General features: G+C 40.2%; 1 protein-coding gene across 1 annotated transcript; it reads left to right on the top strand.

Annotated features, from left to right (window-relative positions):
- Positions 1–7,270: 7,270 nt before the first annotated feature.
- Positions 7,271–17,130, top strand: LOC123027309 (tetraspanin-6-like). The gene is made up of 7 exons (XM_044437947.1): positions 7,271–7,345; positions 9,497–9,685; positions 10,897–10,971; positions 13,769–13,864; positions 14,508–14,657; positions 16,129–16,212; positions 16,965–17,130. Exons 1-7 carry the CDS (start codon positions 7,271–7,273, stop codon positions 17,031–17,033), a joined length of 738 nt encoding a protein of 245 aa, XP_044293882.1. The 3' UTR covers positions 17,034–17,130.
- The last annotated feature ends 1,008 nt before the right edge of the window (positions 17,131–18,138 follow it).

Raw genomic sequence — 18,138 nt, forward strand, 5'->3', positions numbered from 1 at the left:
TGTAGCATTGATGTAGGTGCCACTCCATCTCAAGAAGCCTCATGGCCAGTTTGTGGACACCATTTCTTTCTTGGAGGTGTCATCTTGCAACTGGGCAGCCCAAAATGTCCTGCACGTAAGTGCTGTCACTGTTTGAGGTGTCCTTTTCCAGGGCAGCATATATGTTAGAGGCTTCTTCTTGAGCTAGCGACTTTGGAGAACTGTTTCAGCTGTGCAAGCCTGTGTAATTTCTTTTCCAGTTTGTAAAAGTCCGTACCTTTCTGCTCCATGCAGCTACTCATAAATAGATTTTAGACTATGAGAACTCCTGTAAAAGAATTATTCAGTCAAAGCTATAAGGAAACTTGTGCCTTCTGCAGTCTGACAATTTCCATGTAAGATTAATTGTTGGTTTCTATTTCATAACAAATCTAGTCCAACCACTGAGTAAATGAAGTGATTGCCTCAGGCACAAGGTGCTGGATGCTGGCACAAGAAGAGGCAGTGAAAACCCTCTGGCCTTTCTTCAAGTTTGCACCTATGGACAGAGCATTATATGCCACACAAGCTGTCCTGGGCCTGCTAAGCCAGCCTGCCACCTCATGTGTGGTGGTGGATGTAATCCCATCAACAGTGGTGAAGGACAATTCAACTGCTAGTCCAGTCCATTTCTGTATCAGGGTCGGGAGGGAGGTACCATCTCATCCTTTGCTTCGAGCAGCAAAATGTCTCGGGCTGGCTTAGCCTACTACAGTGGTTCATTGTTTATCCAAGACAGCAAATATTAGGAGATAGTTGCTTGCTAGGCGAAGGATCGCCCTGAGTTTTCAAATGAGATGCCCATCAGATCAGGGGAAAAGATAATGCCCTCCAAATTGAACAGAAGTGGGGAAATGTAAATTTAATGTTCATCAGAGAAAAAGGAGCTGGCAGTTTTATTTTAGCTTTTTGTTAGGAAAGTGTCTTTTATGACAAAACCCTACCCATCCTGTACCCTGTATGTCTATGCTGATGGCTATAAAATACAGGGAGTGGTGGAGAGTTACTATATGGTACCTCCTTTTAAAAGCATTTCCATATTTCCAAGATGTATTTCAGGAAAGTATTCTATATATGCTACATAGTTTTTTTGTTTTAGTACATTTAGGAGAAGTGGGATGTTTCACCAGGACATATTATTTGGGACTGCTAATCCAATCTAATTCTGTGGGTAGTTCGTTTCACTCTTGGACCTTTTTGGAATGCTTAAATGTTTTTTTATATATTAGCTATACCCAGACCATTTATTTTAATCCCTTATGTCAGGGGTAAGCAACATGATACCTATAAACACCAATATGCCCCAGACACATTTCCTGAAGTCCACTAAAGTGCCCTATATCTCCCACTTCTCCATTAGTTAATGCCCTTTCTTATTGGCAGCTGGGATAACTTCTAAGCCAAGGGAGGTCTTCTGAATGCCGCCATCTTAATTTCCCATTAGTGCCTCCGTACTACTAGATGGGGCTTAGATATATTGTTGTGAAATGAAGACATTTGCAAGAAAAAGAGAGGGAAAGAAAGCACCCAGAACTGCAGGTTCAAAGAAGTTGCTCAGTGTGTTGCAGTGGAGAGCACTCCTCTGCTTTGCATGCACCTGGTGGGCACGTGACTTGCCCTTTGTGACCACCTGCATCCGCCATGGCTGCCATTTTGTGGTGGTGCATATGACAGTTTCTGAAATTAGGCACTGCCTGTTAGTGCCTAGTTTGTCTTGACAAGTAGGACAATTTATGGGGCAAATTAATGGAGGAAGTGGCGATCAGTGGTTATTAGCCTTTCTGGCTATGTGCTGCCTCCTTTACTAGGGGCAGCATGTCTGCATACACCAGTTGCTGAGGAGTTTGGATAGGAGGAGGTCTTCCATCCATTCTGCTAGAGGGATCCTTTGGGCAGTTGGTTTGCCACTGTGTGAATGGACTGCTGGACAGGATGGACCATTGGTCTGATCCCGCAGGGCTTTTCCTACATTCCTACTATTTTCTGTATAAAATTGCTGAAGAGTTTCTGCCATCTCTGCACAGACCAATTCTCACCAGTGGATGCTCTGCAGGCCCCACTCCCCAGCAACTCTCTTGCTGTGGCATGTGCTAGACAGGAACTTGTTGGGTTCACCAGTTACTGCAGCTTCTTACCATGGGCAGCCACCACCACCTGCCCACCTCTCCATTTAGCCAGCTACTCTGGTGCTTGCTCACTTTTTTCTGCCTGGCTACTCCCGCCCTGTGCCCCAGCCAGCTGACCTCTCATTGCAGCCCCACCAGCAGGGCACAATGCGAGAGCAGTCAAGTGTGCAGACGTGAGTGGCCAGCCAAGCAAGCGAGCTGGTGGGTGCTGGTAGCACCAGTGCCACCTGACTTAAGGCAGAAAGATGTACTGGGCAGTCCAACGAAGTCACATTCTGGAGAAGCATAGGACTGTGCTGCTAAGGTGCTTAATTTTCACTGGCTCACACCCTAAAATTGGTGACATCTTTGTTTTTGCAGAGCCACGATAGCATTTTGTGATGTATATTGCTGGAACTGAGCTCACATTGGATTCACAAATGCCATTCTAGTATTTCAGTGGAAAGCAGTTTACTGGCAGTAGAAAAGCTCTGCAATGGCAACACACGTATGTTTTGTTTATTATGGAAACACTTTACTCACAAATGAAGTCAATTATCTAAGCAGCTGGAGTTGGAAATCTAACAATGGAATGGTGACATTCTTGGATTTGCATGTAATGTGCTTAGCTGGAAATGAAGGCGGTATAAGACATCAGGGTCAAACAATACAGTATATTAGTCCAGACGAAATTCTTTCTCTACATTTAATACAGTAAAACTAACAATTGTGGAGTCCTCAGATCTCTTTGGAACCAATTCACACACTGCTTGCATTTAAGAACAGAAGAGCCATGTAGGATCAGAGTTGTTCTTTATTCTTTGAGTTCACCTACAGTTTTGTGTTAACCGCTGTGGGGGTAAGAAATGGAAGAGGAAGTCTACTCACAGGCAGCCCCTTGCTGCCTGTGAGTAGACTCTAATCTGTGTGTTCTCTAATCAGTCCAGCACCCATATTAGGCACCAGAATGTCAACAGCTTAAGCTCCTCATCTGCCTCTAGCCCCTAAGGAGACCCTCATAACCTGGCATCAGGGTCTAGCAACCCCTCTTTCAGGGAATACCAGAAATCAGCTGACACACAGCCATGCTTAGCATATGTGGGTTAAGAAATGAAGAATGGAAACCTCAACCAAGAACAGAAACAAGAGCTTTTTAGTTTAACACATGCCCTCACATCATTTTCTTAACTAATATTTCCCCTTTATTCTCTTATCTAGTTTCTGAAATACAGGGAACACTGAGGAATGCCCTGAAGCTTAGGATAAGGTACCTATGCAAATGGAAACAATATAATTCCTTGTATAATAGCAATTATTAAAAAAAACTCCTATATGTAGGAGAAGCATGGCGTACCCAAGCAAGAAGACTACTCCACGCAGAGCTGCTTGCTCCAGCTGCCTGACCCAGTAGTCAGCTGTGCCTTTTAGGTTTCTGCAAGCATTGTCTTCCACGGGATGCCTGCCTCCTCACAACAGACTGGCAGGCTCGCTCGTATAGCTCTTGAGAGAGCTGTTGCCCCACACCTGTGCCAAACACCGAGCCAATTCTTTATGTAAGTTACAAAGCAGGTACTGTTGTCTAAAATAACTTATATTTAAGATATAAGACAATACTAAATTTCACCAAGGAAGGGCCTGCATGTGGTCTGGCATGCCATGGAAGCGTTGTTATGATTACTGATTAAAGCTTCCTTTGGCCATTGCTTTTGGTTTTCCCTTCTCTGGGCAGCACAGGTAGGGCACAACAAGACAGAGACTTGAGGAAATTCTGGCTCATATCTAGCAAGATTTTCAAGGAGCCAGGGATTGCAGTAACCAATATCCTTTTGAACCACAAGCCTATCAGGAGTCTTGGCCTGCCCTGGCAAGCAGCTAGAAAGTTCTGGGATTTGCCTGCCACAAAACTCTGAACTTCAGCACTTTTGAATTGGCTGGCATTCATCAAGTTTCAGTCATAGTCATCATCATCACCACCACCTCCTCTAGGTTGGATCCTGCCAAGTTTAAGACTACCAGGCTTTGAGTGTGGCTCTTTTTCCTTTGTTCATACACGTAACACACTTATTCATGATCCGGAATACAGTGATAAAATGCTGGGAGTTTGTCCATACTTAGAGGGGGAAACACCAGAACAGATTCCTGATATTAATACACTGGCAAGAGAGTTCCAGTAATTTTTCCCTGCAGGTGCATAAGTTGCTTTGATGCTGCTCCAGTACAAACTGTTATAGTACTTGAGAAGGAGAGCTGCTAAATGGTGATACTTCATTTTTAGCCAAGCATTGAGCCACCACAGTATTAAGCATTATTAATATACTTAAAATAACAATATTTAAAATATGCCTAATATTTTTCTCAGAAGTACCTGAGTTTCAGATTACAATTGCTTCAGGTAGGGTCCAGAGTTAGGCTGCTGGAAGGTGGTTTTGGTGCTTCCTCCTTCCCGCAGCAGCAGCTTCATCCCCCTGAAATGAGAGAACCAAATTGTGGGTGGGTTGTGGTATGAGGGGAAGGAGAAATCCCCCCAAGACAGGCAGAGGGACCTTCCATGAGTATAAGCCTTCCTGTGAAAGATTTGTTCATCTTGGAGAAGTCACATTTTGGATCCAACCATAAGGAGCTGTGTTTCACCGACCATATTACATTTAAGACAAATCAACAAAAAGAATATGGAGCTATGGCCCTATGGCCATTGGTTGTCTCTATTGTGGCATGTAAAGGCAATTGTGGGTTGGTTATTCAGTTATAAATTAGGAATAAGTTGTCCCATCTCAAATTTTAGGCGTACATTTTCTTGAAATACAGTCTACCGAATGGGATTGTCCATCAGAGTGAATAAGCTTTGTGCAGGAAAGTGTATATTATAATTAAGAGTGGGCAGCTAGGACTCTCACAGTCCAATAACTCACATGTCTACTCATAAAAAGCCCCACTGTATTCAATGGGAATTACTCTCAGGGAATGCTGCATAGGTTCAGGGCACAGTTCTGGTGAAATGATTGTGCAAAGACTGAGTAACTGTGGCCAGGGTGATATTTGAAAAGGGTTTTTAATTGCACTGTATATATGCCAAAATACATGTTTGTCATAAAAGTGCAACTTCATTTTTTGCCTCTTTCCTTCCAAAGGCTAATCTCATTATACATACCTCAGGACTTCTTGCACACATGGAGAAGGTGCTGTGGTGCACCTATATAATGGTAGACACTGGATTTAATGCTTAGCTGCTTCCCCTGCTCTAGGCTTAATAGTCTTCCATGCCAGGTTCTGTCAATAAAAATGCACATGACTTCACTTACTTCGTAAGCCAACTCTGCTGCATTTGGGGGATTTTCTCTGTCTTGCAGGCTAGACCCTAGGCCTGCCCTTATGGTACCACTGCGGTGTGCAGTGGTGGTGGTGGGGGCGGGATTTTGCCACCTAGGGCACTGGCTGTATTGATTCCACAATGGTACAACACGTGCATCCTTTCTAAAGAGTGCAGGATTCAGCATACTGAGAACCCCGGCATTTAAGTGTATGTTGGTTTGAAGATGATTATCAACAGACAAAATGCTGAGGTATGTAAACAGTTTCATTCTAACTGTAATCCCACAGCCATTTAACTGTGAGCAGATCTCACTTAACTCAATGGGGTGTACTTTTTAGTCAGCATTTGTAGGTTTACAGAAACATTCTTCCATTTCTTTTCTATTCACTTGTGCTGTTGCAGGAGTGCTAGAGACAATGAGTGCATCACTTCTGAAGACAAAAACAAGAAAACACACCAAAGAAAAAATGCATTTTTTAGGAGTAAGAAATAGGATAATATTTTTTTAAAAAACTGGTTCATGCTCCAGCACCTTTAGCAGAAGCTTGACAACTGAAGATTTGTAGATTACAATACTTATCCTCCTCTTGTGAAAAGTCTCCACATTTCTCCACTTCAGGCTGCTGTCAAAAGCACATCTTCCTGACTCACATAAGGTCTTCAGTAACAATCCATGGGGTGACTTCCATGATCTTGCAATGATGCCACAAATACATGGTTGATTCCTTACTATATTTATGTGGTACAAGGCTAATTCCTTACTATCTTTATATAAGAGAACTCCAAAGCATTGTATTCTAGCTGTCACACAACATAAACAATTAAATTCAATACTATGGACCAGTGTTTGCAGTATAATCTTTTTCCTAGCAAATCAGGGTAACCAGACTGGTTGTTGGCTCTTTCTTCAGCATTTGTGGAAGGATGGTGTCATCCATCACTGCCCCAAAGGGCTATAAGCTGATGAATGGAAGGTATGCAAGATGGGCTCTAGGCTGCACTGGTTTCTGTCCACCATGGTCACACTGGTTCATACTACTATGTAATTCTGTCTAACAGGAGTCTCAGCCCTACCAGAAGCATGTCTAGGTCTCAGGTGGGTCTGAAAAAATGACTTCAGAATAGTCAACCCTTTGTTTCAAGGTCTAGTATGCCACCAGAGAAAATCTATAACTAAGTAGTTGCTTGCTTCTATTTAAAAACAAACAGAGGTTTTCAGAGTTTCAAATTTTAGAATAGTTTCCAACAGCCAGAGGATCCCAGTGTAGCAGCCATGCTCCCACCTGAGAAAAATCTCTGAATTACTGGAAGCTTCTCAGTCTTGTTCCATAGTGAACCCCCATTCAGATTTTAAAATCCACTGTCAGGCAGTACATTAACAGGATCAACCCAAATACCCTAAAATAGTCAACTGAAAAATGGTTAATGATTCTGTAATTTGAATTTCTCTAATAGATCAACAAGACTTCCTCGATTTTTTATCATTCACTGTACAGTTTTTGCATATAGCTAATAACGATGCACACATCTCTTATTTCATTTGTTCACAGTTGTTGGAAGCAGTGAATCAGAAGGTGTGAAGATGTAAGACTATCTGTATTTAGTGGGTGGTAACTCAATCTGAAGCAAGTTGTTTCAGGAGCAGTGTGCTACCTTACTCAGAGTGGCTTGGGATTTTTTTCAGCAAGTTTGTTCCTCTACAACAGAATTGCCATTTGCTATAAAAGGACTGTTAGCTTGAAATTGGTGACAAGTGTGATAATTGGAAACATTCATTGGAGTCAGTATATCTATCCTTACCAATGGTCTCAAGAGGTATAAGATAGAAATAAGCAAAATGATGGGAAAAGAAGTTGCTAATTGGGAGAGTTTTGTTAAAATATCTTTATGGCTGGCTATCTTACTTTATTGGGTAAGGTTTTAAAAATATACTTCCTTTCCAAGAATATTTAGATGCTACATTGTACTCATAATATGCTATTATTTGAGTAAAGGCTATGTATTGATCTGTTATGTGGTAGGATTTGATTTGCTGTTGTTGATTTTGGTTTTAAGGTAATTGTACTAATATTGTATAATAAAAATGTACTTTAAACTGGAGTTTAGATAGCATTCTTCTTTCATAAATTTGAGCATGTTGCTGCTATCTGTGATTGCCAAATGTGTGGGTAGTAGTTCTTGAAAGGCTAATATGTTCAGGCCCTCTAAGGTCCCTGTTGCAGTGCTATACAGATAGCTAAATACATTAGTTGGTACTTAAACCTTTGAACACCTACAGTGCAATCTTATATGTATCTACTTTGAAGTAAATCTCATTGGTCCAAAGAAATCTTGGAGGCATCCAAGGGCTTTGGTATGCAACTAGTATTATTGAGCATCTAAATAGCAGTGTTGTTTAAACATTATTTGATGGTCTTGCTGGATTTAAAAAGCAGTTAAGCTGGTAACATCTGGTGGCTGCTGGGATGTTACTCTAATCTTAATCCCTTTGAGTATCTTAAACTTTTTTGTATAGGCCATTAGATCCTACCTCCAATTATATTTCATGTTGAGCTGAATTGGATAGATGAAATAAATGTGATGAAAAGCCTTAATCAAATGTACATGGCTATGAAGTATTTTTTCCCTAAGCAACTATAGTCTATCTCTGACATCTTGCTCCAACTCTGCTTAAGATGTCTTTAAATGCTATTCCTTTGTAAGGAAGGTAGGAAATGAGAGGTAATGCACAAGACTCATGCCTATGTTCTGAGAGCTGGGGAGACCTATAGGCAACTTATTGTTGAGAATAAAGCTCATTTCAGACCATACTGCTTGTTTCTCTCTGATAAGGTGCTTCTTTTTCAGAGCTTCATCGTCTTGATTGTTTTCTCTGTACCCATGCACTGAGACAGCTTCAACATTTTGAGTTCTATCTGTTATTAACCCTGCAATCCTATATGTGTAGACCAAAGAGTAATTTCTACTGAACTCAGTGGAGCTTACTTCTGAGTAGACATACCTAGGATTATACAGTAAATTGCCAAAGAGGCAGGAATCCTCTCAAAACTCCTTCATCCTTCTGTCAACTTGGTGTTCTCCAGGTGCTTTGGTCTTCAGCAATTTGGCCAACATAGCTAATTATGGGAATTGCTGCTCTTTGGATGTTTTGGTGTGCAAATTGGGGAAGGCTGCTATAATGAACTATGAGAGCTCTTGCTTTCTCTTATCCCACTCTGATAGCTCCTTCTTAGACCCTTTGGACTATTTCTAGAATGCACTGCTACATGGCATGTATTGCATGGTTTCTGGCAATCTTATAGACACCTTGTTTATAATAAGCACAATGTCTTTATCATAGACAAAATGGCTTCTGTTCTACCATTTTAGTAAACCTTGCTAGTGTAAAATAAGTAGTTGGATCTGTAAGCAGCAACTAAATTGATTTTAAATGCATTGATTCAAAGGGTTACTTTATATTCCATGCTAGATACAATACAAACTTTTCTCTAAACATACATACTTAGGCACATGGAGAAAAGTGATAATTTACTTGTTGTGCATTTATGAAATATACTGTTTCCTAAGAGGTATAATCTCATTCCTGAAATTCTTCAGAATTTGTTCCAAACAGTGGGCAGCCTCCTTCATTAACAATACCTTTTATCTTCTAACCATGTGTATATGAAAAATTATTTCATAAAAGGTCATATTAGTGTTCTCCATCAAACTGAAGTGTACTCAAAGGTATGTGCAATACAAATATATCTTAATTACCAATTAAGAAAGTTGGAAGGCTACTATATTTTCTTGTTCCCACTGTGGCTTTCTAGCTAGTAGGATGAGAAAACATTCCAAATGTACAACAGAAGAAAAAATATTCTTATTTAATTAATTTCCATACTCCACTCTAATCATGCTAGAGTCTTACTCTTGATGAGAGTACTACAAGCCAGGAGAAAAGAGAATCCATGTGCAGACATGTGATGGTTGCTGAAGAGTTTTTAATTTTAAAACACTTCCCTTCATCAAGAATAATCCCCTGCAGCTTCTGTAACTGACTATTTAATATCTAAAATTTTAGATTTCTGGAATTGTGTTAACGTGCATAGGAGTGTCTATTCAAGTGAAGCTCCATGATACTTTCACAGTGTTGGATGATGCAGCTTCAGGGGTTCCTGTGATCATAACAGTTGTTGGCATGCTTATCATCCTTGTATCTACCATTGGGGCAGTTGCTCTACTAAAATGCAACCCTAAGATGATCAAATGGGTAAGTGTTATCCATATTGCAAGTATGATCCAGAGCATCCTTTGCTTAGGGTGTAATCCTTTCCATATTTAGATAGAAGAAAAGTCCTTCAAGTCCCAACATTCCCTAGCTATCATGGCCAGCTTCTTCCTGTGTAAGCATGCATAGGATTGCACTCTTAAGTTTGATAAAGAAAGAAAGACAGAAAGACAGAAAGCTTCAAATGAATCCAAGAGTAACCATCTCAGCTTTATCTAAATCTTGGCTACCACGTTCAGGTCTAAGGGGTGACCAGGTCAGAAGTTGCATGGCTGAATGCTGTTTATGGTTGCAGTATTTCTCCAGAACAGACTCTTGTTGATCAAGAATGTGTATCCAGATGACACAATAGGGAGGTGCTCTCTTGAATTTGCCACCCTGTCCTCTATTTCTGTGTAATAGCCACAGGAAAGATGATGCTAGACAGGCATGAGAAAACAGCATAAAGCAATGAACACATGTAGGATGGTTAAGTATATTCTACATACCAGCAAGAACTGAGCTAGCAATCTTGGACAGCTCAGTTGCCCATCAGGTCCACATAACAATTGTAGAATACCAGTTTTACTATGTAACTAATACAATGGCTGCCTTTAAAGAAAGTTATATATAAACAAACCTTTAGAGGATGTACTGTTCCCATATGAACTAAATTAACTTCAGCGTATAGTTCATAATAAGCTACAAATGCCCCATTTAGGTAGCTGTGCTTCATCTCAGATCCTGGCCCCATGATGATTTGAGGAAAATTACTCCATCTGAGTGCGTGCCTCGTGGTTTTAATGCTGAACATATGCCCCAAAATATGTTGTCTTGGAAGAGAATGTATAAACAGTGGCCACACTCTAACCACAGCAGGTTATTTTACCATATATGGTGCCAGTGGCTCAACTTGGGCACAATCAACCACTTGATTTTGACTATTCCTAATCATGACTTCATCACCTCTGATTTATCTCAGAGTACTGGTGCCAGCAAAAATAAATTAATGTTGATCCTGGCACTATAAATATCTTAGAATCAATTTGGCATGTTAGATGGATTGAAAATTGGAGGGGGACAGGGATGGATAAATTAAGTGAGAAAATAGCAGTACTGTTCTCTACAGATTGTAAATACTTTTCATAGTGCAGTTGTGAGCCTCTTCTTTGAAATTCACTAGCCTTTAAGGTGAAAAAGTCTCTTTCTCTTAGTTCATAGGCTTATTGCTGATACAGTTGATCATCGAAATTGCACTTGGCATGGCTGCCTGCACTTACAGAGAAAAGGTAAGGTTTTTGTCTGGTGGGTGCTTTGTTTTCTAAAGCCTGCATTTTTAAGGAAGAATCAACAATGACTGTAAATAGAATTAGTTCTTCCTTAATTCTTCAAGCCAGGGATATGCAGTTTGTGCCCTCCAAATGTTTCAAGCTCACCACTTCTCCCATCTCTCATCTTTTACTATACTTGCTACAGCTGATGGGAATTGTAGCCCTCTAGGTGGTTTAGTCTGTCAGTTTGCCCCTGTTCTAAGGCAATGAGACCTCTTCTCTCTTCCATTCTCTCTAGGAAAGAGGTGTCTTATTTTCTTTCCAGTCCTATGAAACAATTTGACAGCCATCATATGGTAGCTCAGAGAGTTGTACAGAGATGGCTAATGAAGTCCAGGGCCCTCTCCTTGAGCACAAGTTGCTGCTTCACCGTTGCCTGAGCAAGTGGTCTCTTCACTCAGGATACTTGGCTGGGTGGCTTTCCAAACATTGTCCATGATCCAGGAGGCCACTGCAGTAGAGCAGACCTTGAAGTGGTGGAATCAGCCTTAGCTTTTAACAGCTATTCCTGGCAGTAAGTGGGACTGTAGTTGTTCCTCCAGCTTGGGGAAAGTGGATGCCCATGAGAATAATGTGCCCCTCAGTCAGATGTGCCTGGTAAGCAGGTATACATGATGCTGTTTCACCTATCTGAGCTTACTGTCTGCTGCTCCTGCATATACCCCCTCTGACCAAGCCCAGTATTTTAATGAAATACAATTATTTGGGGCAATCTCCCATAGGGGCTATGGCTATATTTAGATAGCAAAGCTAAGTCTGTACCCTTTATAAAGAGAGGAAGAGATGGTTGCAGGTGGCCAGGGCTAATGGATGAGGAGATGGTTGTGGGTGGTTAAGACTAACACTGCACTACCTGAAGCAGCTGTGATGGTCATGGGGACAGTCTCCTTGCAAGCAGGGCTGGCCCAAGACATTCTCTGCTTGAGGCAGAGCAGCACCCACCCCTGCTTCAAGGTGCATGGTGCCTCTGGCTGGCCAGGATGTTTTGGTTCCCGAGACAGAAAAATCCTTGGATGTGAAAATACAAACATAGGCCTTTAACCTGATCTTACTGTGTTATTAAAGGAATGTGTGGTTGTGAGTCTATTGTTGAGAGAGCTATCTTAAGATCACAGAGAGGTGATCTGGTTTATCAGATCCTAGTTAACAGCAAATATCTGTAGGAGTACTTAATTCTACCCAATGCTTTGTTTCCAGCCTGCTCTGTGTATGTTTGTAAGTGCTACTGTGTTTATACCATCTCCTCTGCAAAATAAATGAATAAATCAAGCTAGCATGCAATATTTTAAAACAATAAGCTGGTGTGATATTACCTAGGCACTGTTTCTTCAGTGTGAGGCACATGGAACTTATTTAGAAACTCAGTGGCTTGAAATAGGGCTGGATCTGGTTGCAGTAGTATTGCCCATTCTTTCTGTGCTTGTTGGTCTCTGCCAACAGGGGACCTTCATGTTATTCTTCTTATAGAAAGTGTGATCCTGAAGTAACACTTGAAAGTATTTACTACTTTAAACAGTATTTGGCATCTGGATTAAAACTTTGGAACTGAACTGAGTTTTTCTTTTAGCTATAATTGTTAGCCTTAAACCACCTGCTGTGCTTTTAAATAAAGAATAAAATCTGAGGAAAACAGTATGAAAATATATGCTTTGGCTGCCTTTTTCAATTAGGTCTAGCCACCTAGCTAAGAAGGCAAATGAGTAAAACCAGAAGCTTTGCACAAACATTATTGCCAGCCATGTTTCAGTGGGGTTTGCAGCCAAACTGAAACTATAGAAAAACTAAAGTGACTCACCCCTGCATGATGTTTCACTGTATCACAGATGGTAATGATTTTCTCATGACATGGTATAAGGTGGCCTTCCATTCCTGCTTCTGGCTCAAAGTGAGAACGTTCATGTTGCCTGTTTGGGATAGCTGATGTGTAAAAGGTGTTAGCAGCTGAGAAGCATTTTAGTTCCCTGTGAACTTGCATGCATGCTAGAATCACTGAAGCTTCTTATGAGCCATGATTTGCATATGCTCATCTCTTTGGATGTTTGACATCAGGTAAAATGTGAGGTAAGAGGCAATCGAGAGGAAGATTTCGTGAGGTAAAGTTTTGAAGGAAAAAGCAATAAATGTGAGGTAAATTTATCAAAGAAAGCAGCTAGGGGAAAGAGAACAGGGCTCCTGCCAAAAATTCCAGGCTTAGCAAGGAGAATCTTCTCAAATGGAGGCACTCTGCAGGCACAGCACCAGTAGGTGTGACCATGAAGGAGGAGGAGGAGATGTTGAAAGTCAGAGCGCTTAAAATTATCTATATTGGCCTTCCTCAAAATGGCCCCCTGCAGGTGTGTCAGACTACAACATGATCATGATTTATGTATGAACCATACAGGCTTAGACTGATGGGAGTTGTAGTCCAAAACATCTGGCGGGCACCAGACTAGGAGGAGGGATGTGCAAAATGCAATTCACGCATAACCTACTGTGGCAGAAATTCTAGTAGGCAGACTAGGTAGACTACTTGCTTATAACCCCCTCAATGGACCTGATAGTTTTGGAGAAAGTGTCTAAGTATGACTAATAGGATAATTAAGTTTTAACAGCCAGCCTTTTGTAGAAATCCTGCCCTTTTGCACTTTGAAATGGTTCTCTTGTCACCATTTTGGTCTGTTCCCCACCCTTGAGCATGTTTTCTTCTGCCTTTGAAAAAGCAAAACAGTATAGATAAATCTCTCTTGTTCAACCCAATCTGTTTATATTGACACAGGTACATCAAACTTTGTTGAAAGATGTCTTGAAGACCTTGGAGAAATATAATGGAGAACTGCAAATCACCAAGGGTGTGGATAGTCTACAGACACAGGTAAAAAGGCTTCCCTCTAAACTTTTACATGTAGAGAACAATCAATGAAACTCAGATTTGAGTTATAGTGAAGCTCAAGAAAAAGAACAGTTTCAGTCTTAATTTTCTGGAATGTAAATTTAGCTAAAGGTTTTGCCAGTTTGTTGGTATGTATTCACTGGCTAGAAAACTCAGAGCTGAAAAGAAGGGTAAGAACTTGGCTTAATCAAGGAGACACAAAATAAGGGCACAGACCTAAATATGATTAGATAGAAAAAGTTCTCATACTTCCAACACGCCCCAGCAAGTCTTCCCAAGCTGTGTCTAACATGTATAGAGCTGCACATGCATGCAAATGGTGGATAGCATGATAGATATGGTTAAATGGAGTCTTGATTTTTTTTTTTTTTGGTAGTCAATCTAGTAAAACCTGCTTCAACTACTTGATAGTAGAATTTAAAAAATGGAAGCATTCCATGGCTTGTGATGGTTTTATCACATCTCCTTCAGTTAATGAGCATGTTAGTAAGGATAGGCTGTAAGAGGTTTTTCTTTCTGACAGTTTTGCTAAGGAGATTAATCTTCACCTGTTAGCACTTTTTCAGGTGGCTCATTCTCAATTATACTTCTTACCAACTAAACTACATTTTCTCCTATCCCATAGTTCCAGTGCTGTGGTGCACAGAATTATACTGACTGGTTAAACACAACGTTTGGGTCCCTCTCTTCATCTGTCCCAAGGAGTTGCTGTAAAGTACCTGTGGAAAGCTGTGTAACAGATCTAAGCAAAGATACATTAGGCATTAACAAGAAGGTACATCCCATATGGTTGTGAAATGTGTATTTTATGAGTTATATATAGTTTTCCTGGTGGTACAACTGTAGGGTGGAGAGACTTCTGATCCATCTTTAGCTTTGTGTTGGCCATGTATGAACTCTATATAGGTACTGTTGCAAGAGTAGAATAGCAGGAAGAGTAGGAGTGTACTTCTTTCAAAGGTGTGTTCTTGTGAATGTGTGCACAATCAGAGACATAGGGTACTTTTGTAATGTCAGTGCATGCACAGAGTATTGAAGCCACAGCAGGTAGAAGTTTTTGCCAGCTCTTCCCAGAAATCTGGCTGTGTCCAGATTCCAAATGCTGCTGCTACCCACATGCTTATCTCCCACTGTGGAAATATAATCTCCCCATCAGCCATTTCTTGAATATTTATTGTTTCTGTGCTGCCCCATAGTGAAGGCTCCCTGGACAGTTCACAGAGTCCATAAAAAGTTAAAAATAGAATAAAAATATCAAAATCAGAATATTAAAGTTGAAAACAGCTAAAACAGATAGTAAAAACAGACAATAACAAGGAGTAACAAAAAAAAAAAGCAATTCTGCAAAACACCTGGATTTTTAAAGTGGATTCCTTGCTAATTCTTCACACTCAAGAAGAACATGTATGTTGCAGTAATACTGAGATTAATTATTAGAAAATTGCAGACATGTGCTGCTTTGGTAGCAGTCTTCAGAAGTGATCTTGGAAGGAGAAGCATCAGGTCAAAATATCAATGATAGCTTGCCTTGCTCAATAAGGGCTTCAAAGACAAAGGTCTCCATTGTCTAGGAAAGTATGAATACATAGTCCTAGTTTTAGTCTGGTGCCTGCAAAAGTTTCTCAGTCCTGCGGAATGTTAAGAACTTCCAAGCTATCTTTGACATTGCCTTCTACAGTAACTGAGATTAGAAATGCCCATTTCCCAGCAAGGATCAGCATGTATTTGTACGTTCTTGTTACTTTTGTGACTTCTCATTTTGTTTGTTCTTGACATTGAAAAAATTGGAGCCTTTCCTGTTTCTGCTTCTTTCCATGCCAAGAAAATCAGCACCCAGTGAATTTTTCTATTGGTCAATTGTTGCATGAGTTCTGTGGGGGTAGGAAGGATCTATCTTTACCCTTTGTGACAGCCTGCTTAACTTCTGCTTCTAGAAGGTTACTGGGGGGAGCATGATCTGGCAGAAACAGGAATGTTGAAGAGTGGAGTGCTTGGATTTCATGAAAAACCCTAATTTTCTTTCATAGTTTAAGCATTACTGTCAACACAGTTGTTAAAAAAAATCAAAACTTGTGTTTAAAAGTGGGGAAATTGGGCCTTCAAATTGAAATGCATTTAGAATTTTGAACAAAGCTAAAAATAGTTTCTTCACTCTAATTGTGGTTCACAATGCTTGATATCTGAGTTTGTTGGTGGATTATGAGAAAAATGCAGCTATTAAAATGTAAGGTTTTTTCCATTATCAGGGATGCGTTCTAAAACTGAAGAACTGGGTTGAAGAACACATTACTATATTTGGAGGAATTGCGATGTTTGTTGGACTTGCTCAGGTAGTAATACGGAGGAGAAAGTACATTGCTCAGTTTGCATATTGGTACAAACTTGCCAAATTCACACTTCCCAAAACATTATGCAAACTGGAATGCAGTTGTCCTTCAGTATTTATACTTCTCCTGATGTGCAGCTTTTGAACAAAAATTACACACAGTTATGCATAAATCAGTGAACAATGTATACAAACTTGCCAAGTAGTAGGCAAATGTGTATTAAAATGCTTATATTGATAGAGACACATGCCAAAAAATGATACAAATTTCAGCTTAGTTGTCTTAAACTAAAACCTGAAAACTCATGAGACCTAACAGAAGGCTGGACAAAAGGAAATCTGAAATTAATACAGATTCACCCATCCCTAAGTATAAGGTGCTGGATGGCTGAAGGCACACAAATACTCAAGCCAGGCCATTGAAAATTCAGAAAACTAGAACTGGCAATTAATTGCATTTTAATTTGTTAATGTTTTTCTAATGCATTCTGATTTTCTCCAAATGTGTTAAGACTACAGTGTCCTCTATCGCTAGTTGACTGGGGATTGGGAGCAAAGTAGTCCAGTACATCTGGAGGTTACCAGGCTGGGGAAGGCTATTCTATGTTGGGTCCTGCCTTGCACAATTGGTGGCCCTGTTGTGATGTAGTCCATTGTTAAATCAGAACTAATCCACATTAGAAACATCTCACTGGAATGGAGTTGGGTCAAATGAATTCAAACCTAACCTTTTAATGTGTTCTGTTTTCCTACCAGCTAACTGGGATCCTGTTTTGTTATCTGCTGCTGAAACTATTAAAAGAAAACTATACGAGTATCGAGTAAATTAAAGAAGCTGATGCAAATTTTATGGAAAGAATTGGAAGGCAACATTTACACTGTTCTCACTGTCTTGCTGATTGTTACGTACAAATAAAATACATCACTCTAATCAATGATTTTTCTTCCTGAAAGGCAATGGCAGAAACCTGCTTGCAGAAAAATGCCTGCTTTTAAGAGCAATATATCAGTTTCAGATGCAACTCTGTGCTGGGAATTGTAGGACATTCTCCTGTTTCCACATCCATCCTTAGGTGACTTTCCCCACCCCCAAGCTCTTGCCTCTGAGAAATGTTGCAGATGGTGATTCTGGGGGTGCTTCACTTCCTGAAAACAACACCTCCTTTAGCATCACTTCACTGAAGAAATTTTGAAACAAAGTACTTGTAAAACACCTATTCTGTGGTCCTATACATGCTTGCTTGAAAGTGAGTCCAATTGGATTTAGTAAAGCTTGCTCCCAGATAAGCCTACATTATAGCAAGTACAGCAGTAGTATTTAAAAAAGGGATTCACAAACCTAGGCAGACATAAACAGACATACTACCATATCTACTGGCATGTAAGGCTACTCATAAGACGGTCAGTCTTTTGGCCTGTTTATGTATGTTGAACATATAAGATGCGTCCCATTTTTGCTTTGCCATTTTCAGTTTTAAGGGTCACCTTATAGGCCAGTATATGGCAATTATCAGAATAATTCCTAGCTGATCAGGTGAATGCAAGAGATGCTTCTAAGTTATTCTGGGTTCTTTGCAAGAGGAAGATAGGTGGGCTATGAATATAATTTTTTATTAAGCAGTTGTGGTTTGGCGATCCTTATAATGAACTCCATTGACATAAAAAGGCAGAACAGAAAGTGCTGTGAATGGATATAATTTTTATTTTTTGGATGGGCAGAAGTTCTATTGTGAAATGTGCATAACTTTTGGATGGACAACGGTAATCGCAGGTGGAGACAATGCAAAACTGGGAAAGGTAAAGAACAGAGCTAAAACTCAAGCTGTATTCATTGTATTAGAATAAAATATGGCTTTCACTGGGGCCAGTCATACTAATGTGATGCAAACTTGAGTTACACAACTTCTAAAGGTTTCTGAAATAGGTATGT

The sequence above is a fragment of the Varanus komodoensis genome, unplaced genomic scaffold (assembly GCF_004798865.1).
Source record: "Varanus komodoensis strain SLA01 unplaced genomic scaffold, ASM479886v1 scaffold32, whole genome shotgun sequence".
Taxonomy (NCBI): domain Eukaryota; kingdom Metazoa; phylum Chordata; class Lepidosauria; order Squamata; family Varanidae; genus Varanus; species Varanus komodoensis.